At 44.3% G+C, this 26,778-nt stretch overlaps 1 protein-coding gene across 1 annotated transcript in view; it reads right to left on the bottom strand.

Annotated features, from left to right (window-relative positions):
* Window positions 1-26,778, bottom strand: part of LOC308133759 (adhesion G protein-coupled receptor B1-like) — a gene marked incomplete at both ends in the record, with an annotated part of 182,655 nt that overhangs the window by 100,236 nt on the left and 55,641 nt on the right. The window contains 11 exons of the mRNA XM_080501270.1: window positions 2,120-2,228; window positions 13,382-13,450; window positions 13,961-14,155; window positions 14,721-14,827; window positions 14,904-15,005; window positions 15,081-15,245; window positions 15,445-15,609; window positions 16,069-16,248; window positions 16,621-16,788; window positions 18,576-18,680; window positions 19,302-19,460. Coding sequence (XP_080357396.1) covers window positions 2,120-2,228; window positions 13,382-13,450; window positions 13,961-14,155; window positions 14,721-14,827; window positions 14,904-15,005; window positions 15,081-15,245; window positions 15,445-15,609; window positions 16,069-16,248; window positions 16,621-16,788; window positions 18,576-18,680; window positions 19,302-19,460 — 1,524 coding nt within the window. The remainder of the gene's footprint in view (window positions 1-2,119; window positions 2,229-13,381; window positions 13,451-13,960; window positions 14,156-14,720; window positions 14,828-14,903; window positions 15,006-15,080; window positions 15,246-15,444; window positions 15,610-16,068; window positions 16,249-16,620; window positions 16,789-18,575; window positions 18,681-19,301; window positions 19,461-26,778) is intronic.

Consider the following 26,778-nt stretch of genomic DNA (forward strand, 5'->3'; position numbering starts at 1 on the left):
AGTAAATTTCTGCTCCTTTCACTTTCTTTCTGGACGTGTCTGAATCAAATGCTTCAACATCAGGAGGAATGGAGGTGTAGAATGATAGAACGCAGTTCTACAGCCGTTTCCAATAGCAACCTATGTAAACTCAGGCTGATCGAAAACAAAAGCTATCCTTCATACGAAGCGTCATTAAAAGCCACATTTTATGGCAAAAAAAAGCCAAGCTTTCATTTACTGTAGTATGTAGTTTGCTTACTAATTACTGATGAACCAAAAGTATCGCTTCTTTATAAAGAGGTTGTGTGGAGCATCTCATGGTGAAACGTAGCCTCATACAGACCTCAGTCTGTAGTCATAATGCGATGCAAGACCTGGAAGTAAAGTGAGTTACAATGATATTACAATGAAAAGTGTGGAAAAATGACAATGGAAAACTGGCTCGCAATTGGATATCCTTTGCAACTGACTGCGTGACAGCACAACACTGGCTCTGCCATCACTACAATATGACTCAAGATAATTAATTCATGGCCACGAGTAAAGAATCTTGTGGCAAATCATTAAACTATCTCGTTCCCTTGCTTCATTAATTTGAGGTAACGAGTTATTTTCTCGTTCCCACGCAATATTGTTTGTTTTTTTCTCTATGTCCACTTTGGGGCTACGTACAGTCCACTTTCTATATTGCTCTTTCGGGTCAAACTAAACAGAAAATGAGGCAACATGATGCCGTCGATCATCACAGCTCAGTTTTCATGTTACTGCTTTAACATCCTGGTAGCGTTGTGTGTCATGTTTTATGGTAGTTTTATAGACCAGATAATAACACCACGCTGTCGTCCACCACTATGTCATTTCCGGTAACCAGAAATGCTTAAGACATAATGCAGAAGAATGGAGACTTGACATTGGGCGGAGATAATTATTCTTTATCAAATATAATTTTCATTATATAATTTATATCATTTTCATTTTATTATTATAGGTAATTTCCCCTAGGTTGTTTATCAATTGCACTCGAAGTGATGCTAGCTTGTTATGGACGGATGATAGTGCTATCTGTGACTACGTAACTCCTAACTTTGACCAAGTTAACGTAGGTTATTTTCGCTGCTTTTTCATCAGATAAATATTTTTCACATGTTAAGAAATAACCAGTGATACAATTCAAAGGATAATGCAGCCTGTCTGTTTGAAGGAAAGTATGTCCTATGGCAGGCTCCATAAGACTTGCATATATTTCTTATTGAATTTATTGTTTACTGGGCAAGCTTAGACCTAGTCAAGTCGATTAAAAGTGTTTGTTTTCCATCACCTGCTGATTAATGGTTTAAAGCACTTGCCCTGCTCTGCTGCTTTGTAGAGAATACATGATGCCATGGTATTTCCTGAACTGAAATTAAGCTTTTTATAAGTGTGTTTGTTTTATTATCAATCGTGAAATAAGCTTATCTTGAGCAGATTTTGCATATGTTTCTGGCTATTGTCTGAATATTGACATCATAATACTGTTTGTAGTTACCAATAATAACAAGATAGCCAATACATCAACATTCGCAAAGACAAAGAAATCCCTGTCGTTTGGCTCATGAGACGGTTAGAGACTGCAATGCAACTCGTGTGCAAATCATCTGGGTTTCACAGCAGATTTCTTTGTTCACAATATGACTAAATTGTGAAATATTCATTGTTTCAAAAATGCTTATCTACTCTTGACAGATGCACTTTAAAACTATTTCAAAGTATTTTCTGAAAGAAAAAGATGGAAGAAGGTGTCAACATGATTACTTCTGTAGAGTCTTAGTCAATGGTGAGAAAATCAAAAGAAGCTAGCTGATGTATTCCAAAAAAATGCATTACACTTCTTCTGCTGCTTCTGTTTTCTCAGAGGGATTTTAAACTAGTCAGAGAAGTTCTGAGAGACTTTGGGGCAGAATTGGCTGTAATACAAGGGGCACCAGATGAACTCTTGCCTAGGGCACCAAATTGTCTGGGGCCGGCTCTGTCCAGACCTCAAGCACCAGCTCCCCTCTCCTGTTTGGGATCAATGTGAAGACAAAGTAGAGCTGCGATAAGACAGTTATGGAGAAAGAGAGATAAGTGAGGAGATGTTCAGGACGGAGATAAGACTGACCCAGGTTATCTGTCACTTCATACAAGTCCTGGAAATCCTTCATCCTCAGACCAATGACGTCCACAAAGTCCTCCACCAGACGGAACAGCTCCTTGATGTTAGGTCCCAGCTGAGAACACACACACACACACACACACATGCACGCACGCACGCACGCACGCACGCACGCACACACGCACGCACACACGCACACACACACACACACGCACACACACACACACACAGAGGAACATTTACAGTGTGATCTGCAGAGACTTTGTTCTCTTCTGGATCTCAACAGAAGCGAGTAAACTCTCTGATGTGACCTCATGGAAATGGGTGGGTGGTGGTGGTGGTGGTGGTGGTGGTGGTGGTGGTGGGGGGGGGGGGGGGGGGGGGCAGAAGACACTAAACACCCAGTGTGACTGAAAGTGGCATTTTTTTCTTCTTGAAACAAGTGGCTGAAAATGAAGTGTCATTAAAGTTAAATGTGTCTGGGTCAGTGGCACAGAGTGATGTTGAGCAGGAATCAAACTGGCACTGGCCTCAAGGCTAGAGATTTACAAGTTTTTGATTGAATCTAAAAGTTGACGTGTCACCACTGTGGGTCCCTGAGCAACACCCATGACTCTCATCAGCCCCCTGGAGCGCCAGAAAGTGGCCGCAACTCTGAACCCTGCAACTAAGATCAATGCAGAAGAAAAAGTCTCTCAAAACACTACAGCTGGTTCAGCCCAGATCCTCCATTCAACCACATCATCACACAGCAACTTCACTACAACTCCTCCATTCAACCACATCATCACACAGCAACTTCACTACAACTCCTCCATTCAACCACATCATCACACAGCAACTTCACTACAACTCCTCCATTCAACCACATCATCACACAGCAACTTCACTACAACTCCTCCATTCAACCACATCATCACACAGCAACTTTACTACAACTCCTCCATTCAACCACATCATCAGACACAGCAACTTCACTACAACTCCTCCATTCAACCACATCATCACACAGCAACTTCACTACAACTCCTCCATTCAACCACATCATCACACAGCAACTTCACTACAACTCCTCCATTCAACCACATCATCACACAGCAACTTCACTACAACTCCTCCATTCAACCACATCATCACACAGCAACTTCACTACAACTCCTCCATTCAACCACATCATCACACAGCAACTTCACTACAACTCCTCCATTCAACCACATCATCACACAGCAACTTTACTACAACTCCTCCATTCAACCACATCATCACACAGCAACTTCACTACAACTCCTCCATTCAACCACATCATCAGACACAGCAACTTCACTACAACTCCTCCTTTCAACCACATCATCACACAGCAACTTCACTACAACTCCTCCATTCAACCACATCATCAGACACAGCAACTTCACTACAACTCCTCCTTTCAACCACATCATCACACAGCAACTTCACTACAACTCCTCCATTCAACCACATCATCACACAGCAACTTCACTACAACTCCTCCATTCAACCACATCATCACACAGCAACTTCACTACAACTCCTTCATTCAACCACATCATCACACAGCAACTTCACTACAACTCCTCCATTCAACCACATCATCACACAGCAACTTCACTACAATTCCTCCATTCAACCACATCATCACTTAGCAACTTCACTACAACTCCTCCATTCAACCACATCATCACACAGCAACTTCACTACAACTCCTCCATTCAACCACATCATCACACAGCAACTTCACTACAACTCCTCCATTCAACCACATCATCACACAGCAACTTCACTACAACTCCTCCATTCAACCACATCATCACACAGCAACTTCACTACAACTCCTCCATTCAACCACATCATCACACAGCAACTTCACTACAACTCCTCCATTCAACCACATCATCACACAGCAACTTTACTACAACTCCTCCATTCAACCACATCATCACACAGCAACTTCACTACAACTCCTCCATTCAACCACATCATCACACAGCAACTTCACTACAACTCCTCCATTCAACCACATCATCACACAGCAACTTCACTACAACTCCTCCATTCAACCACATCATCAGACACAGCAACTTTACTACAACTCCTCCATTCAACCACATCATCAGACACAGCAACTTCACTACAACTCCTCCATTCAGCCACATCATCACACAGCAACTTCACTACAACTCCTCCATTCAACCACATCATCACACAGCAACTTCACTACAACTCCTCCATTCAACCACATCATCACACAGCAACTTTACTACAACTCCTCCATTCAACCACATCATCACACAGCAACTTCACTACAACTCCTCCATTCAACCACATCATCAGACACAGCAACTTTACTACAACTCCTCCATTCAACCACATCATCAGACACAGCAACTTCACTACAACTCCTCCATTCAGCCACATCATCACACAGCAACTTCACTACAACTCCTCCATTCAACCACATCATCACACAGCAACTTCACTACAACTCCTCCATTCAACCACATCATCACACAGCAACTTCACTACAATTCCTCCATTCAACCACATCATCACACAGCAACTTCACTACAACTCCTCCATTCAACCACATCATCACACAGCAACTTCACTACAACTCCTTCATTCAACCACATCATCACACAGCAACTTCACTACAACTCCTCCATTCAACCACATCATCACACAGCAACTTCACTACAATTCCTCCATTCAACCACATCATCACTTAGCAACTTCACTACAACTCCTCCATTCAACCACATCATCACACAGCAACTTCACTACAACTCCTCCATTCAACCACATCATCACACAGCAACTTCACTACAACTCCTCCATTCAACCACATCATCACACAGCAACTTCACTACAACTCCTCCATTCAACCACATCATCACACAGCAACTTTACTACAACTCCTCCATTCAACCACATCATCACACAGCAACTTCACTACAATTCCTCCATTCAACCACATCATCAGACACAGCAACTTCACTACAACTCCTCCTTTCAACCACATCATCACACAGCAACTTCACTACAACTCCTTCATTCAACCACATCATCAGACACAGCAACTTCACTACAACTCCTCCATTCAACCACATCATCACACAGCAACTTCACTACAACTCCTCCATTCAACCACATCATCAGACACAGCAACTTCACTACAACTCCTCCTTTCAACCACATCATCACACAGCAACTTCACTACAACTCCTCCATTCAACCACATCATCACACAGCAACTTCACTACAACTCCTCCTTTCAACCACATCATCACACAGCAACTTCACTACAATTCCTCCATTCAACCACATCATAAGACAGCAACTTCACTACAACTCCTCCATTCAAACACATCATCACACAGCAACTTCACTACAACTCCTCCATTCAACCACATCATCAGACACAGCAACTTCACTACAACTCCTCCATTCAACCACATCATCACACAGCAACTTCACTACAACTCCTCCATTCAACCACATCATCAGACACAGCAACTTCACTACAACTCCTCCATTCAACCACATCATCACACAGCAACTTCACTACAACTCCTTCATTCAACCACATCATCACACAGCAACTTCACTACAACTCCTTCATTCAACCACATCATCAGACACAGCAACTTCACTACAACTCCTCCATTCAACCACATCATCACACAGCAACTTCACTACAACTCCTCCATTCAACCACATCATCACACAGCAACTTCACTACAACTCCTCCTTTCAACCACATCATCACACAGCAACTTCACTACAACTCCTCCATTCAACCACATCATCACACAGCAACTTCACTACAACTCCTCCATTCAACCACATCATCACACAGCAACTTTACTACAACTCCTCCATTCAACCACATCATCACACAGCAACTTCACTACAACTCCTTCATTCAACCACATAATCACACAGCAACTTCACTACAACTCCTTCATTCAACCACATCATCACACAGCAACTTCACTACAACTCCTTCATTCAACCACATCATCACACAGCAACTTCACTACAACTCCTCCATTCAACCACATCATCACACAGCAACTTCACTACAACTCCTTCATTCAACCACATCATCAGACAGCAACTTCACTACAATTCCTCCATTCAACCACATCATCAGACAGCAACTTCACTACAACTCCTCCATTCAACCACATCATCACACAGCAACTTCACTACAACTCCTCCATTCAACCACATCATCACACAGCAACTTTACTACAACTCCTCCATTCAACCACATCATCACACAGCAACTTTACTACAACTCCTCCATTCAACCACATCATCACACAGCAACTTCACTACAACTCCTCCATTCAACCACATCATCACACAGCAACTTCACTACAATTCCTCCATTCAACCACATCATCAGACAGCAACTTCACTACAACTCCTCCATTCAACCACATCATCACACAGCAACTTCACTACAACTCCTTCATTCAACCACATCATCACACAGCAACTTCACTACAACTCCTCCATTCAACCACATCATCAGACAGCAACTTCACTACAACTCCTTCATTCAACCACATCATCACACAGCAACTTCACTACAACTCCTCCATTCAACCACATCATCAGACACAGCAACTTCACTACAACTCCTTCATTCAACCACATCATCACACAGCAACTTCACTACAACTCCTTCATTCAACCACATCATCACACAGCAACTTCACTACAACTCCTCCATTCAACCACATCATCAGACACAGCAACTTCACTACAACTCCTCCATTCAACCACATCATCACACAGCAACTTCACTACAACTCCTCCATTCAACCACATCATCACACAGCAACTTCACTACAACTCCTCCTTTCAACCACATCATCACACAGCAACTTCACTACAACTCCTCCATTCAACCACATCATCACACAGCAACTTCACTACAACTCCTCCATTCAACCACATCATCACACAGCAACTTTACTACAACTCCTCCATTCAACCACATCATCACACAGCAACTTTACTACAACTCCTCCATTCAACCACATCATCACACAGCAACTTCACTACAACTCCTCCATTCAACCACATCATCACACAGCAACTTCACTACAACTCCTTCATTCAACCACATCATCACACAGCAACTTCACTACAACTCCTTCATTCAACCACATCATCAGACAGCAACTTCACTACAACTCCTCCATTCAACCACATCATCACACAGCAACTTTACTACAACTCCTCCATTCAACCACATCATCACACAGCAACTTCACTACAATTCCTCCATTCAACCACATCATCAGACAGCAACTTCACTACAACTCCTCCATTCAACCACATCATCACACAGCAACTTCACTACAACTCCTTCATTCAACCACATCATCACACAGCAACTTCACTACAACTCCTCCATTCAACCACATCATCAGACAGCAACTTCACTACAACTCCTTCATTCAACCACATCATCACACAGCAACTTCACTACAACTCCTCCATTCAACCACATCATCAGACACAGCAACTTCACTACAACTCCTTCATTCAACCACATCATCACACAGCAACTTCACTACAACTCCTCCATTCAACCACATCATCAGACACAGCAACTGCACTACAACTCCTCCATTCAACCACATCATCAGACACAGCAACTTCACTACAACTCCTCCATTCAACCACATCATCACACAGCAACTTCACTACAACTCCTTCATTCAACCACATCATCACACAGCAACTTCACTACAACTCCTTCATTCAACCACATCATCACACAGCAACTTCACTACAACTCCTCCTTTCAACCACATCATCACACAGCAACTTCACTACAACTCCTCCATTCAACCACATCATCACACAGCAACTTCACTACAACTCCTCCATTCAACCACATCATCACACAGCAACTTCACTACAACTCCTCCATTCAACCACATCATCACACAGCAACTTCACTACAACTCCTCCTTTCAACCACATCATCACACAGCAACTTCACTACAACTCCTCCATTCAACCACATCATCACACAGCAACTTTACTACAACTCCTCCATTCAACCACATCATCACACAGCAACTTCACTACAACTCCTTCATTCAACCACATAATCACACAGCAACTTCACTACAACTCCTTCATTCAACCACATCATCACACAGCAACTTCACTACAACTCCTTCATTCAACCACATCATCACACAGCAACTTCACTACAACTCCTCCATTCAACCACATCATCACACAGCAACTTCACTACAACTCCTTCATTCAACCACATCATCAGACAGCAACTTCACTACAATTCCTCCATTCAACCACATCATCAGACAGCAACTTCACTACAACTCCTCCATTCAACCACATCATCACACAGCAACTTCACTACAACTCCTCCATTCAACCACATCATCACACAGCAACTTTACTACAACTCCTCCATTCAACCACATCATCACACAGCAACTTTACTACAACTCCTCCATTCAACCACATCATCACACAGCAACTTCACTACAACTCCTCCATTCAACCACATCATCACACAGCAACTTCACTACAATTCCTCCATTCAACCACATCATCAGACAGCAACTTCACTACAACTCCTCCATTCAACCACATCATCACACAGCAACTTCACTACAACTCCTTCATTCAACCACATCATCACACAGCAACTTCACTACAACTCCTCCATTCAACCACATCATCAGACAGCAACTTCACTACAACTCCTTCATTCAACCACATCATCACACAGCAACTTCACTACAACTCCTCCATTCAACCACATCATCAGACACAGCAACTTCACTACAACTCCTTCATTCAACCACATCATCACACAGCAACTTCACTACAACTCCTTCATTCAACCACATCATCACACAGCAACTTCACTACAACTCCTCCATTCAACCACATCATCAGACACAGCAACTTCACTACAACTCCTCCATTCAACCACATCATCACACAGCAACTTCACTACAACTCCTCCATTCAACCACATCATCACACAGCAACTTCACTACAACTCCTCCTTTCAACCACATCATCACACAGCAACTTCACTACAACTCCTCCATTCAACCACATCATCACACAGCAACTTCACTACAACTCCTCCATTCAACCACATCATCACACAGCAACTTTACTACAACTCCTCCATTCAACCACATCATCACACAGCAACTTTACTACAACTCCTCCATTCAACCACATCATCACACAGCAACTTCACTACAACTCCTCCATTCAACCACATCATCACACAGCAACTTCACTACAACTCCTTCATTCAACCACATCATCACACAGCAACTTCACTACAACTCCTTCATTCAACCACATCATCAGACAGCAACTTCACTACAACTCCTCCATTCAACCACATCATCACACAGCAACTTTACTACAACTCCTCCATTCAACCACATCATCACACAGCAACTTCACTACAATTCCTCCATTCAACCACATCATCAGACAGCAACTTCACTACAACTCCTCCATTCAACCACATCATCACACAGCAACTTCACTACAACTCCTTCATTCAACCACATCATCACACAGCAACTTCACTACAACTCCTCCATTCAACCACATCATCAGACAGCAACTTCACTACAACTCCTTCATTCAACCACATCATCACACAGCAACTTCACTACAACTCCTCCATTCAACCACATCATCAGACACAGCAACTTCACTACAACTCCTTCATTCAACCACATCATCACACAGCAACTTCACTACAACTCCTCCATTCAACCACATCATCAGACACAGCAACTGCACTACAACTCCTCCATTCAACCACATCATCAGACACAGCAACTTCACTACAACTCCTCCATTCAACCACATCATCACACAGCAACTTCACTACAACTCCTTCATTCAACCACATCATCACACAGCAACTTCACTACAACTCCTTCATTCAACCACATCATCACACAGCAACTTCACTACAACTCCTCCTTTCAACCACATCATCACACAGCAACTTCACTACAACTCCTCCATTCAACCACATCATCACACAGCAACTTCACTACAACTCCTCCATTCAACCACATCATCACACAGCAACTTCACTACAACTCCTCCTTTCAACCACATCATCACACAGCAACTTCACTACAACTCCTCCATTCAACCACATCATCACACAGCAACTTTACTACAACTCCTCCATTCAACCACATCATCACACAGCAACTTCACTACAACTCCTTCATTCAACCACATCATCACACAGCAACTTCACTACAACTCCTTCATTCAACCACATCATCACACAGCAACTTCACTACAACTCCTCCATTCAACCACATCATCACACAGCAACTTTACTACAACTCCTCCATTCAACCACATCATCACACAGCAACTTCACTACAACTCCTTCATTCAACCACATCATCACACAGCAACTTCACTACAACTCCTCCATTCAACCACATCATCACACAGCAACGTTACTACAACTCCTTCATTCAACCACATCATCACACAGCAACTTCACTACAACTCCTCCATTCAACCACATCATCACACAGCAACTTCACTACAACTCCTTCATTCAACCACATCATCACACAGCAACTTCACTACAACTCCTTCATTCAACCACATCATCACACAGCAACTTCACTACAACTCCTTCATTCAACCACATCATCACACAGCAACTTCACTACAACTCCTCCATTCAACCACATCATCACACAGCAACTTTACTACAACTCCTCCATTCAACCACATCATCACACAACAACTTCACTACAACTCCTTCATCCAACCACATCATCACACAGCAACTTCACTACAACTCCTCCATTCAACCACATCATCACACAGCAACTTTACTACAACTCCTCCATTCAACCACATCATCACACAACAACTTCACTACAACTCCTTCATTCAACCACATCATCACACAGCAACTTCACTACAACTCCTCCATTCAACCACATCATCACACAGCAACTTCACTACAACTCCTCCATTCAACCACATCATCACACAGCAATTTCACTACAACTCCTCCATTCAACCACATCATCAGACACAGCAACTTCACTACAACTCCTCCATTCAACCACATCATCAGACACAGCAACTTCACTACAACTCCTCCATTCAACCACATCATCACACAGCAACTTCACTACAACTCATCCATTCAACCACATCATCACACAGCAACTTCACTACAACTCCTCCATTCAACCACATCATCACACAGCAACTTCACTACAACTCCTCCATTCAACCACATCATCAGACACAGCAACTTCACTACAACTCCTCCATTCAACCACATCATCACACAGCAACTTCTGATCATCCTCCCCTCAAGCTCCTGATCCTCCTCCTTCTCCATCTCCTAATCCTCCTCCTCCTCCCGATCCTCCTTTTCTCCTCGCTCCTGATCCTCCCCTTCCTCCAACTTCTGATCCTCCTCCTCCAGCTCCTGATCCTCCTCCTTCTCCATCTACTGATGCTCCTCCTCCTCCATATCCTGATCCCCCTCCTCCTCCATCTACTGATCCTCCTCCTCCTCCAGCTTCTGATCCTCCTCCTTCTCCATCGACTGATGCTCTTCCTCCTCCAGCTCCTGATCCCCCTCCTCCTCCATCTACTGATCCTCCTTCCTCCTCCATCGCCCAATCCACCTCCTCCTCCATCTCCTGATCCTCCTCCTCCAGCTTCTGATCCTCCTCCTTCTCCATCGACTGATGCTCTTCCTCCTCCAGCTCCTGATCCCCCTCCTCCTCCATCTACTGATCCTCCTTCCTCCTCCATCGCCCAATCCACCTCCTCCTCCATCTCCTGATCCTCCTCCTCCAGCTTCTGATCCTCCTCCTTCTCCATCGACTGATGCTCTTCCTCCTCCAGCTCCTGATCCCCCTCCTCCTCCATCTACTGATCCTCCTTCCTCCTCCATCGCCCAATCCACCTCCTCCTCCATCTCCTGATCCTCCTCCTCCAGCTTCTGATCCTCCTCCTTCTCCATCGACTAATGCTCTTCCTCCTCCAGCTCCTGATCCCCCTCCTCCTCCATCTACTGATCCTCCTTCCTCCTCCATCTCCCAATCCTCCTCCATCTCCATCGACTGATGCTCTTCCTTCTCCAGCTCCTGATCCTCCTACTCCTTTTCCTCCTCCATCCAGTACCATGAGGAGCAGAGGTTTCAGCCACTCTGATCGCCAGCTCAATAGTCTCCTGTAACTCTACCACTGCCCCCACAATTCGACAAAGAGTCATCTGGATACAAATCTTAGCCTTGGTAACTCATCGCAGTGAGCAAAACAAGAAGGTGATGAAGTTAACATTTGTCAAAAATCATAGCGAGTCATATAAAGATCAAACATATTGAAAGTGGAATTGTTGGATTCTGGATTTCTACCTAAACAAAATTCAGGTTACAATGTGAACTGTTCAACACAATGTTCTTCTGCATACAGAAAAAAAAACTGGAAATTAAATTCATAAAAGGAAAAACACCACCAGAAAAAACGGGAAGGAAAAGGTGCACTGCTTCTTTAAATGTTTCTCTATTCTGTGATTGACTTCAGGTTGATGCTGAGCCTTTGTGTGAACGTACAGTCTATTAAGTATGTTTCTCTTCCATGTCCCAGATGATGCAGTGGATTTCTAACTAATTGAAACACCCCACGGGCATTCAGAATTTTCAATAAAGCTGTAAAACCGATTCATAGTTTTCTACAAGATGTTCTGTCACCCTGGAGATCAAGAAGAAAACAATATAAAATATTTGAATAAAGTGTTAAAGTGATGAGAAAGAACCCTGGTCGTGTTTCCACCTGAGGATTCATCTGCACTGGTAAAAGGCTGACGACTGACACAGTTTCTTTCATTCCAAACAACACTGTTACTTCACTGTGACATCAGTTCCCAGCATGCTGGTATATTCATCTGCATTTGGCCTGCGCTCCCTCGCAGAGCAGGCGGACGGTTGGAAGAGGATCTGAATGCAGCAGATGGAGGCGTGGGTGGAAGCACCCAATCACTTACTCATTAGCCGCAGTTATTTCTGTCCTGTTTTACCTTCTCCTCCGTCAGGTGGGCAGTAGGTCCACCTGTGTCTTTGTTACCAGCCGTTCTGGTATTGTTCCCCAACACAAAGCAGAAGGTGTGATTACTCTGTTTTCCGGAGACGAGCTGCCACTAACCAGTTGTGCCTCCTCCCATCTCTCTCGGTTCTCCTCCATCAACAGATTGCTGACTGACTGCACAAAGTTCTGGAAGACAACAACAAATTGAAATGTGTCTAAAATCATTTACACTTAAAGAACATGACAAAACAAGAACAGCAATGTGCAACATTTCCTTCTGGTATAATAAGTCTGACAAATCGTATTTCTCCTCTCACCTAAACCTGATTAAACCCACATTAGAAAGTTGGAGGGACATGTTTCTTCTTCACAGTAACGACACACAGACACGCACACACACACGCACACGCACACACACACACACACACACACACACACACACACACACACACACACACACAAACACACACACACACACAATTATGATCAATCACACACACATTATCTGTCTTTTGACTTTCTTATCAGTATGATGGAAATATTTGAGAAGAGACTGTCACATTCACATGAACCACTCTGCATTTTAACTACGGTAGCTGGGTATGACACAATGTGCCTGTATAACGCAGCCAACATCATCTTTCAAGACAGTTGGGACTCAAACAGCAGCATGAAGTCCCAGTACAATGAATTCACCCTCATGTCTGCACTGCTGGGGCTGTAGTAGGCCCTCCTGAAGATCTCTGTCATGTTCTTCAGCACGTCCACAATAGCCAGCAAGTCGCCGCTGTAACTGGTGCCATCACTGGACGTCACCCTCAGTTTGGTCATCACTTCTGAAACGCCGTCTCCCACCAGACCGCGCTGGGCTTTGGACAAATGTTCCCGGGTCTGAAGGAGGAGAAGAGCATTCAGCTACACTGACAACAGATAATGCAGCCTGTCTGTTTGAAGGAGAGTGAACGAGGGGATTTGAACTCACAGAGGACACAACCTGACTTACAATCCAATGATGGATAACAACTGGAGCCAATCAAATTGCTGCAAATTAAATACATTTGATCAAAAAGCTACTTTAGATTCATCTTTAAAATACATTTAGTTTCACAACATTAACATTGATTGACTTTCACTTTCAGACAGGTACCTAAAGATAATGCTGGGAAATAATATGAATACTGATGTGCTTAATCAGGATTTGTATTATTTTTTTATTATTCTGTCAAAAATGTCTTTACTTGCAGAAAAGCACAGATGATTAAAATGTCAATTAATCTACCAGGACACAAGTTTCCATTTTTTCTGCTGAGATAGACTGTTTTCTTGGACAGGAAATCCTTTAAAGGTTTTATTACTTTTTTGAGGTTATGTATTTCAAAGCTGATGTTTGTTTGTAGAAAAATGTGTAAGTGGCAGCCGGTCTGCAGCAGTCCATAATCCAAGCTTTCATGCTCACCAAAGTCTGAATACTGCGATAGTCATTGGAGATGCATTTCATGTAGGTAGGATTCTCCCAGTAGGCAATGCCCTCCTCGTCCAAGGTGCAGCGCCGCAGAATCAGCCCTGAGCAGTCACACAGAACATTCGGTTAGACCTCCATTCAACACAGCCTGCGTGAGGATATAGTGTGTGAGCTCACCCATGGCGTTCGGAGGACAGCGCACCGCCGCCGTGTCTCCAGCGGGAGTCATTTTCCAGACCACATTGGAGAAGTTGTCCTCACTACATATTTCATGAGGTTCTGTTGAGAAGGAGAAAAGTGAGTCAGTCAGGTGAGCTTGAGTTTGAAAGAGCGACACGACAGGACTCCACTGACCTGGACATCGCTTCTCATTACAGCGCCGGACCTCCTCTCGTTCTCCAGGACACTTCTCTCCCCCAAAAAAAGGACCGTAGCAGATCCGGTTCCTCTGCTGACTTCCCCCTCCACAGGTTTTAGAACAATCAGTCCACAATGACCACAGCTGCCACTTCCCATCCACTGACAGAGAAAGGACCGAAAAGAACACACTTCATGCTCACTGCAGTTCCACCAAGGATCATAACTCAAGTTTCAACTTCGACCAAGCACAAAATAGGATGTGAGGATGTCAAGTTCAGTGGACTTAGTGGAACATGTCACCCTGGTGATCCCTGAACATAGAATGTCAAAGCTGGTCCTGGCAGTGGTACAGTCTTACCCGGACATTCTCCCAGGAAACAGTCAACAGTCTCCAGCCAATCTCCTCTGCACTCGGACCCCCCATATGAGGGGCCATTACACTCCCGAGTCCTCTGCATGGTCCCGTTAGCGCATGAGGATGAACAGGAGCTCCAACTGGACCACTCGTTCCAGACTCCATCCACTGACGGGGGAAGAACGAATGTAAGAGAGGGTTCAGCAATAGTCCCTGCTACCCAAGGAAATTAAAATAAGAAAATATCGTGATTCTAAAACTTGTAACTGAAAAATACCACTAAGTAGGGACAGAGTAGGGGCCCAATATTTGTACCACTGCTAAACTACAGAACAATAAAACAATCTCCATCATGACAGCTACCCAAACATATTGTTCTGGAGTTGAAATATTTTGGAACCTTCAGTAATGAAGTGAGTGACACATTGGTTTGCAATATATTCCTTAAAAGAATCGTTCAACATTGAAAAACTTGACTAATGGCGATGTGAAGTGGGTGTGATTGTAAAATGTTATTATTAGATTAGTGGGAAAGTAAAAAAGACTGCCAACAAGTTGTTTATGTTTCTTGCATGCAGCATGGAGCACTGAACACCTTGTACCTGGTATTTTCTGTTTGTTTCTCACCTGGACAGACAGCTATGTTGCAGAATTTAGTTTGCTCATCAGGACCATCACAGGGATCCCCCCCAAATTGAGGGGGCGTGCACGTCCGTGCCCGGGACCTGTAGCCTTGGCCACAGGTGGACGAACACAAACTCCACGGTGACCACTCATCCCAAGCGCCGTGCACTACAATCAGAGCAGCTGGAGTGTGATTTATAGACAGATAGACAACGCACAACATGTGACGATAACTCACTGAGTCACTGAACTGTTAGGCTGGTGTTCCTCAGGGCTTTACTAATGTATGGTGCTTTTTCCTTCCTGGGTGGAGGAGTCTCCCTGCCTGTCAGCTTGTATGAAAGCCTGAGAATTGCTTGGAATCTCTTACACAGGTAGAAATTGAAGGGAAAAGCCCCGTTTGCAAGGATGTGGTGGAATTCATCCCAGAGGCCCTGATCGTGCTAACTACCTGCAGAGGCGAGTCAGGTGGGTCTTGCATGGGTGAAGCAAGGTCCAGGAGAGGGCTGGGCAAGCACAGGAAGGTGATAGAAGATGGTGAAGAGGGGGGCTTACCTGGACAAATGGCAGAGTTGTTGCAGGGTCTCTGCTCTCGCAGTGGCCCACTACACTGGGTGCTGTAGGAGGAGGACACACAGAAACGAGTGCGACTCTGCCAGCCCTCCCCACATGTAGCAGAACACACACTCCACGCTGACCACTCCTCACCTGAAGCTGAGTCTACTGAGGAGGAAGGAATGGGCAAAGGATGGGAAGATAGAGGGAAAAGGGGAGGAGAAGGACAGGAGAGGGCCATAACTAATTATCATGCAGGATGTAGCCTCTGTGGCCAAAAGAAGGAGGGTTGCGGTGCGAGAGAAGGGAGATTCCCGTTGTGCCACATTTGAGGAGCCGTCTCTGTCAAAGGCCTGTGGATGAAACCCCTCAGGTCCAAATGCCTCTTTGAAATAACTTGAAAGTCTTCCATTACAGACACAACTGATGCTGGTGGAGGGTTCTGAGTCTTCCAAACATATGCACATCCATCAAAAGAAAAGACAGCAAACTGAACAGAAGCATCTTTTTTCTGAGCAGCTTTCTCTGACAATGTTCTGTCTGAATGCGTGGACCAGGATCTGCAAAAGAGACAGCTCCTGAAATGGATCTCAGCTTCCAGTCTGATTGTCTCTACTCATCTCTGAGGCTTGATGGCATACCCTTTGCATTGACTTCCAGCGGAAGTGAATGCCATTCACTGAGGATATGTCAGTCATCTTTTCATTGGCCATTGCCTGCTGATTGAAGTGGTCGGTTGACCAGTCGGGGGAATTGGACAGTCACGGCTGGTTAAGCAGGGAAAGGAAAACTAAGCAGGAGAAGGGGAATCAAACAGCATGTTACAGTGATACTTCACCCCAAATCTAGATGGAGAAAGACACACACCCAAAGAACATGGGAAACCACATGATTAACTGTGACCTATCCAACAAACCACCAGCCGTTCTCATATTGGATACAAGCAGTTGGAATTCAATGAGTTCTGAGGCAATAATATTTTCAATTTCGTCCACTGAGCAGTCATTACACTGCATGACAATTGTGACATGTTGGGGAATATAATAAGGAGCCTATTTTATCAAGAAGCTGTCTAGATCTGTTGCTGAAGAGCCCCTGTCCTCTGTGTTCTTGATGGCGACCGGCTTCATCACATCAGGCTCTTTTCCTTAGTGCTTGGCGAAGACAGAACTTTCTGAATGACTATGTCGTCATATAGCTTCAGAGAAAGACCAGTAAAGACCACCCACTACAGCAGGAACCTCAAACATGCAGGACGGAGACCTGCAGGACCAGAGTTTGAGAACCCTAATTTAAAGAGCTGAGGAGAACAATACTTGAATTCAACGGAATCACTGGCAGACACTAAGTCAGAGCTATCCCCTTCCTCAATCTGAGCAGGGAGGAAATTAGTTTGTTTTGTACTTTCTGACCAACAATAAACATGTTGGAAGGTACAGCTGGTTAGGGATAGGTAGAGCAGGTTTTGTGACTTGGACATAAAACTCCAGGGAACCATCATTTGCAGTCAATAGCTACATATTAGGTTAATCTATCCTGATTGAAGCTGACTAAAGCTCATTGAAATCCACCTTCACAAATACTTGCAAAGAAAGAATGTGCCCAGGTTTGTTGAACGATGTGTCTCGCTTCAGGTTTTGGGAGAAGTATCACTGAACAGAGAGGGAGGACTCCATTCAGATCTTGGTTTGCAGACAGGAAACAATGTCCTGTTATAACCTCACATGAAATACACTTCCACTATGTTTCTTCAGGGTCCATGTTGGAAGTAATTCACTGTGTACAAGGCACTGTCATGGGAGATTTTGATAGATGTGTATTTTTGAGGTGAGTGTGACTCTTTATGTCTCTGTGGGTGTTGTGTTGGTGGTAGTTTATGTTCCAGGAGTGTGGGGTGTAACCCAAGCTGCCACAGTGACTGATGCATGGGATCCCTCTGCGTCCCGTTGTCTTACCTGTCTGAGGGCTCTGTTGTCCAGGGTGTGGCTTGTCTATGTCATCACGCTTGCGGCTGTCCACCGAGCGAAGGGACTGGCTGCGAGAGAGATGGCGACCCTTGCCTAAAGGAGGGTGAGGCAAGCCCAGGGGAGGAGGGGGGCGGGGTTAGCATCCAGAGCTCCTTGATGAATCGTTTGTATTTTGGACACAACCGTGACGTGATTGGTCACCCAGAACAGCATCAGCCAAACTTGGGACTTGTGTTGTGCCATTACTGTTGATGTGTGTAACCTGGGTGGAGCGCTTTGTTTTTAAATGTCTGTGAGTTCAGGACAAATTGCAAAACATCACTACTGTAACAAGAAGTTGCTGTATCAACAGTAAGGACTAATTTCAAGGAAAAGCCTCAACAGGAATATAAGACTAGTGCGTTTTGGTCCAGAGCATTGTGTGTCCCTTTTGGTGGTTGTGATGATGTTGACATACTGTGCATGTGTGGCCTTCAAACAAGCTGATCATGCCATTTCTAATTCATCGATCAAAGTCCCCTTTCCAACATGCACTCCTTAAGTCAACAGTGACTTATCAAGAATGGACACACAGCTGATGAGCTGGATGTAGGACAGGAACGTGAGTCAAACAAAGCCGTAAGCACACACTTTGCACACACCACGCACTTATATTTACCCACAGTGCTTTAAGAGGCCTTGCTGACAGACACCGACAGAGGGAAAGGAGCGTACCTGTGCAGGACTCGGAGGTGCAGTGTCGTCCCTCCTCCACGATGCCCTCGCAGAGGTAGGACTCCTCCGGATGGGACTGACAAGTCCGAGTCCGGGTCTGCATTCCGCCTCTGCAGTCACTGCTGCACTGCACCCACTGGCCCCAATCACTCCAGCCTCCTGAAAACACACACACGCAGGCACACACACGAGTTTTGAACGGCGAAAATCAAAAGCAGAGATTTATTTAATAGTCGTCGAATTCATGTGATTATTTCTCATCCTGTAGCTTCAGTGTGGAAAGCAGCCAACACATGTGAGAAGAAGCATTGTACAGAACCTGTTCTATTTAAACTACACAAAAAGTGCCAAAACATTATATCACAACAGTAACTTCCATAAATGTAGCTACTACCTCCGTTGTAGTCAAACTAAAGAGCCTGCACACGATGAGCCTCAGAAGATTCTGGAGAAACTGTGCTCCAGTAAAGTATATAATCAACTTAAACCGAGACAGACATCGCATGCAAAATTGATAATTTAATTGAATATTTCACATGAATTATGACTTTCCTTCTCCACAATGTCATTGGTGCACTGAGTGACACCAGGTGAGCATTCACCTCATCTGTTTAAGTTGTAGTCAGCCACACTCCAAACCTTTGATTTGGAATTTGGAATCAGTTCATATCATTAATATATCCTTTTTTTCCTCTTAGCCTTAGTAAGGCCAATAAAAAAACCTCAACAAAAACAAGCAAAAAAAACCAAGGAAGGACCAACGCTATTAAACAGAGAGCCCTGCAAAGTAAGTGGAAGACAAAGAGATCAAATGCAGTCTACATATTTTCACAACATGACATTAAATGGCACATTTTCTTCAGTTTTATTGATTGAGGTTTTCTGATAAGTTGCCATGCTGTTGCCATGTCTGTTTCCAAAGTGTCAAAAGATTAGCCCCAGCATAAAGAAGTGTTTCTCGGCTCTGCCCACCAGCTGGACCATTAGAAGCTATCTCCCATGGGCGGTTGACAAGAGTCAGTATTACTTTTAGGTAATGTCAATGTTTTTTTTCTCCTGTGACAGTTTGTTGATTGATCTAGTGTATCCATCCATCCATCCATCCATCTTTACCACTTTTGCATGTCCAGGGCTGGAGTTAATCATCACTAACAGTGGTTGAAGAGAGACACACCTGGACAAACCACACACTCACATTTAGACCTAATGGCAGTTTAGGGACATTAATTAACCTCATAGCACGTCCTTGAATGATGGGAGGAAACCCACACACACACACACAGAGAATATGCAAACTCCACAAAGAAACACCCAAAATATATTTGAACCCATGACATTTTCATTGTGAGAATAGAGTGATAACCACTGCACAACCATGAAAACAAATAATTTTATATAAAAGAATAGGTCAGCCAGTCAGAAAGTATTTATAATTATAATATAATATAATAAAAAAAATCACTGCATTGTCAAAGAAAAATAAATGAAGGTGAAATGATTGAGACTTTTTTATCTGAGTCCTCCATTTACCAGCACACTGCACCAAGGTTTAGTCTCACAATGGTTACTTCAACACCGTAGAAAATCAACTCAGGATTTGTTCTTTCATTTCTCTGTTGAAGGTTTGCAGGAGGTGAAGGTCCATGTGTTTGAAGGCCTGTGTGACATGTGGTTTTATAATGCTGCCTGTGGGCAACAGGTTGTCCCCCGGCTCATCATGTTGATGAGTATTAGTAACTGTGCTTCATCATGAAATGATAAACATTTACTGTGTGGGAATACTCTGGTACAAAGCACATGGTACAACAAGGTACATGAAACTTTTGGTCAAATGAATAAAAAAGGAATGTTTTGATTGTGAGTGGCTGAATCACCAACACGCACGCATGCACACACGTAAACACACATGTACACACACACACACACACACACACACACACATCTTATATAAATACTTCTTTGGACAATGAGGGGATTCCAGAAAACCCAAGGAAATCCCACACACAGAGCGATAGCATGCAGAGTGCATACAGAGAAGCACAATTAAAGTAGAGTGCTTCTTGTAGTTTGGGAGGAGTATTCACCACACCACCCTGCAGCCCCCTGAATGTCTTATAGCTATAGAGAAAACACATTCACGTGCATAACGGACAGATAAATCAGCTGCCACCTACATGCTTGTCAGATGGTGATTAATGAAAACCAAAGTATTCATAAGATATGGGGGACATTTTATACAGCTGAGGTCTGTCAGCTGAAGGGTCAAAGAACAGAGTCCTGCACTACGAACTGGGATTATACCTGGACATCTCTGCTACCTGGATTAAGATACTTAGATATTTGTGTTACCTGGATTAACATATCTGGACATCTCTGTTACCTAGATTAAGATACCTAGATATCTATATTACTGAGATGAAGACACCTAGCCATCTCTGTTAGCTGGATGAACATACCTGGACATCTGTTACCTGGATTAAAATACCTCGATATCTCAGTTACCTGGATTAAAATACCTCGATATCTCTGTTAGCTGGATTAAAATACCTCGATATCTCAGTTAGCTGGATTAAAATACCTAGACATCTCAGTTCACTGGATGAACATACCGAGACATCTCTTTGTTAACGAGTTAACTTACCCAGACATGCTCGATCCTGGTAAGTGTTAACATGAAGCAGGTTGTCAACTCGGTAATTCAACCCCAGTGATGCCAGTAACTTAGTAATGCGTTACTCTAATATGACACTTTTTTCAGTGATGAGTAATCTAATGTGTTACTATTTCTAAACCAGTAATCAGATTAAAGTTACTTCTCCAACTCACTGTGCGTTACTATTATAGCGTCCAGCAGGACGAGTTTCTTGTCTGTGAAGTCACTTTATTGTTAAACAGAACCGGCTGCTCCCTCGTTCTCCTCCAAACTGACCCACACACACGCACGCACACACACACACACACACACACGCACGCGCACGCACGCACGCACGCACACACACACACACACACACACACACACACACACACACACACACACACACACGCACACGCACACGCACACGCACACGCACACACACACACACACACACACACACACACACACACAAAACTCCTTATGTGTGTCCTCGGTCAGTTGAGTCCAGCTTTGAGGAGAAATGTGTGTTTGTTGTCTGTACACTGACCAAGTGTCACTAAACTGCTGTCTGATAATTTGGAATTCAAATTGATGGTGTTTCCCAAAGTGAAGACTGAAATAGCTGAGCCCAATGACCAGCCCACCAGAGGACCACCAGCCCACCAGAGTACTGTGTCCTGCACCCTCTACTCTGCATACAAAAACACCCCCGAGGCCCCCAGAACCAACCTTTGCACTATAGGCCATTGGTCCTTCTCCTCTGCTGCCCTGAGGCTGTGGAACTATAGAGCATCTTCCTCCCCTCTAAGATCCAGATTATAGAGTGCTGTGGGAAATTGATGGTGGTGCTGTTTCAGTCAGCCTGTGTGACTCAGTACAGGCCGATACGTGCTCAGTGCAGACATGTTTACACTGCCACATATTGACTGCTGCACTCGGGAGCATTCATGCCAGTTCTGTCACCAGAAGCATAATGTCATCAGCGTGATGAGCTGTCACCATCATTAGAGAAAAACCTGGATGTTCCAACATGTCTATCTGAGACTGAGCTTCTGTTTTAAGGCAGCCAAAATGGGAAAAAAAAGCCAACTAATAGAGGAGAGAATAGATTAAAAAAGGCTCAAAGAAAACCTCTGCACTGTGCTGTGAGGCATTATATTCAATAAGAGCAAACTTGTTCAGTTCAAAGTCAAACGTTCAAAGCTGGTAAAACAGTTGTTAGTGTGCCACACATTGACCCTGTGTGTCAAATTCTTTAGTCACCAGGAGAAAACACTCTTTCCTCTTCTCTCAGCCCTGGTCAAAATTACCAACAGCCTCCTTAGTGCAGCTGACTCTGGACTGCTTACAATTCTCATCCTTGTCCTCCACCTCAGTGTGACACCTCATCCGACACCACTCCCACCCACTACTCCTGGACCGTCTGGCCAGCATTAGGATCACTGGTGCTGCACTATATATATATATATATATATATATATATATATATATATATATATATATATATATATATATATATATATATATATATATATATATCTTCAATCTACCACACCAAACAAGACCCAAGGTGTAGACTGTGCAAAGAGGCACCTGAGACAATCCAGCACATAACTGCAGGGTGCAAGATGCTGGCTGGGAAAGCATACATGGAACTCCATAACCAAGTGGCTGGCATAGTGTACCGAAACATCTGTGTGGAGTATGGTCTGGAAACCCCAAGGTCACAGTGGGAGACCCCCCCAAAGGTGGTGGAGAATGACCGATGAAGATCCTGTGGGACTTCCAGATACAGACAGACAGGATGGTAATGGAGAACCAACCAGACATCGTGGTGGTTGATAAAGGGCAGAGGAAAGCCGTGGTGGTGGATGTAGCAATACCAAGTGATGGAACATCAGAAAGAAGGAGTACCAGGGGCTCAGAGAGGAGCTGGAGAGGCTTGGAAGGTGAAGGTGACAGTAGTGCCCTCGGGGCAGTAACCCCCAAACTGGAGGAGTGGCTACAGAAGATCCCTGGAACAACCTCGGACATCTCAGTCCAGAAAAGTGCAGTACTTGGAACAGCAAAGATACTGCGCAGGACCCTCAAGCTCCCAGGCCTCTGGTAGAGGACCAGGACCCTCAAGCTCCCAGGCCTCTGGTAGAGGACCAGGACCCTGAAGCTCCCAGGCCTCTGGTAGAGGACCAGGACCCTCAAGCTCCCAGGCCTCTGGTAGAGGACCAGGACCCTCAAGCTCCCAGGCCTCTGGTAGAGGACCAGGACCCTCAAGCTCCCAGGCCTCTGGTAGAGGACCAGGACCCTCAAGCTCCCAGGCCTCTGGTAGAGGACCAGGACCCTCAAGCTCCCAGGCCTCTGGTAGAGCTTGGAATAGAAAAACAGGTGACCGCCCGCGGAGGGCGAGAGGGGAATATATATAACTATATACATTACTAATAATTAGAAATATAATGGAACATATATGCATAAATATAAGCAGTAATTGACCATATATGGAAACATATTATTTAATATATTGCAAGTTTCCTATATACTACAATATATTAGTATGGGTTAGCACTATTCGAAAGTTACAGCCCAATAAAAATGCTGTAATAAAGTGAAGTCCACACCCTCTCTGAAGGCACAGTGCTGCTCTGCCTCCACCTGCCATATCATCTCAACGATGTAGGTTTTTCCATATATATCATTTACGCTATGCTGCTTTTTTTTTTTTTTTTTTGCAATGCTGTGCTTGTTGATGAGGAATTAGTGAATTGACACTTAGCTTTCCAGCTCGCAGGCAGCTCACCAGCTGGATGACACCACCACGCTCATTCATTTATTGTCAACAAACATGAAGACCGGAGAAAATTAACTGCAGTTTGGAACAAAGGACAGAAGCTTCATCAGATGAAGGCGAGGCGCAGGGAAACATGGATTTGGTCTATTTACAACAAGATGTATTTTTCTGCAGGAGATAAGAGGAGAAATGAGCAGGCAGTTCTCCACAGTGATCAGAGCAGCAGACGGCTGGAGCAGCAGAGCAGTACCGTGTTGTCTTTCTTCCTCTGCAAAGACATTTCATTACATTCTCAATAATTCAAGAGGGCTCTTTTGTCAGAACGGCAAAGTCAAAGTCACCTCCAGACGCTTTCCTCCTTCACCTCAGCAAATCCCTGCTTCACTCTGACCTGCCACACACACGCAGAGCTTCATATCTTGCTGCACACACACACACACACACACACACACACACACACACACACACACACATGCTTCATGCAGGATCCTCCTTCTCTGAGTCTCTAATCAACTTTCTGGAAGTCACCTTCACCTTCGATCTGAAGCCAGAGGAAGAATCAACGAGCTTCTCCTGTTACAGCTCTGAGTCCTGCACGCTAAAATCATCAAGAACTGCTATTGACACATATGCACACACACACACACATACACACACACACATGTGTGTGTATGTGTGTGTGTGTGTGTGTGAGTGAGTGTGTTAGAGGAGCTGTAAAAAGAAGGAAGAATAGATGAATTATGATGTTGACAGATGTTAAGAAAACAAGACGATGGCAATGGGGTCATGGGTTGAAGGGGGATTTGATGGGGTTTGTGGGGGTGACGAGGGGGTTTGTTGGGGGGTGATCGGGGGTTTTGTGGTAGTGATGGAGGATTTGATGGGGTGAAGAGGGGTTTGATGGGAGTTTGGGGTTGATGGGGTGAAGGGGAGTTTATTGGGGTGGTAACGGGGTTTGTTGGAGGGTGATGAGGGGTCGGATAGGGGTTTGACAAGGGGTAGGCTGGGGTGAAGGGGGGTGATGGGTGGTTTGATGGGGGAGTTGAGAAAGACAGAGACAAGAGGATGTGAGAAAATAATCAGAGAAAACATGAAATGCAGGCGAGCAGTTCACACAAAGCGGTGTGCCTTGAATGAAGGATAAGGCAAGTGCTGACACCCAGAGGACAGAAGCAGTCAACTGCGCGGCAGAGATAACAGGCGGTGAAAGGAGGGGAGGAGGGGGAGGACAGAGCTAGATGAAGGAAGACAGGAACAGAAAGCCAAGAAAAATGTTAGGAGAGATAAGAGCAGAGCAGGGGAATGGAAAAGGGGGAGGGGCGGAAAGCTTGTGTCAAACTCAACACAATGTTAGAAGCCTACATAATTGAAAATGCCCGTCTTCTAAAACAAGCTATGATGGCTTCTTATTTATTTCCTATTGATTGCATGCTCACTTGCAGCAAAAACAGATGGCAGTCACAATGTGACACTTCTCAGAGACAATATGCTGATGAAATAATCCCAGTGATGCTCACTATGACTGGCTGTGATGTGAATGCATTCAGTTAACAGCACTCTCACAGGCCTGCACTTCATTTATTCATTCATCCCAGTGATTCAGCCTATTAAAACCTTCCTCACCTCTTCTCATGTGTTATTCCGTCATCTTTGTCCCCAGTCAATACATTGTCATGTGGTGGATTTCATTCAATTACCACATTTTACAGTCAGCACACACTGAAGCACCAACATGCTTTCACCCCTGAGCAACACAAAGGTCAACTGAGGGACGTGAACAAGCTTACAGAGTCACAAGAGGGAAAATAAACATGTTTTTCACATTATTGCTCAATCAGCATATCTCCCTCCTTCTCTTTGATATTGGATTCAATACGTTTACCTCCATAAAGGCTCCTACACAATATGCACTTTTAACAGCTTATAAGTTCACTCTATACTGTACCACCAATCTAAATAAAGATAGGCCACGACAAGAAGTTTTGTGCAGATTGCACAATGAATGCACGTTAATCGTAACCCACGGCAACGTGGCTAAATGCACGGCACTCCTGCTCAGT

This window comes from Blennius ocellaris, assembly GCF_963422515.1.
Source record: "Blennius ocellaris genome assembly, chromosome: 8".
Lineage (NCBI taxonomy): Eukaryota > Metazoa > Chordata > Actinopteri > Blenniiformes > Blenniidae > Blennius > Blennius ocellaris.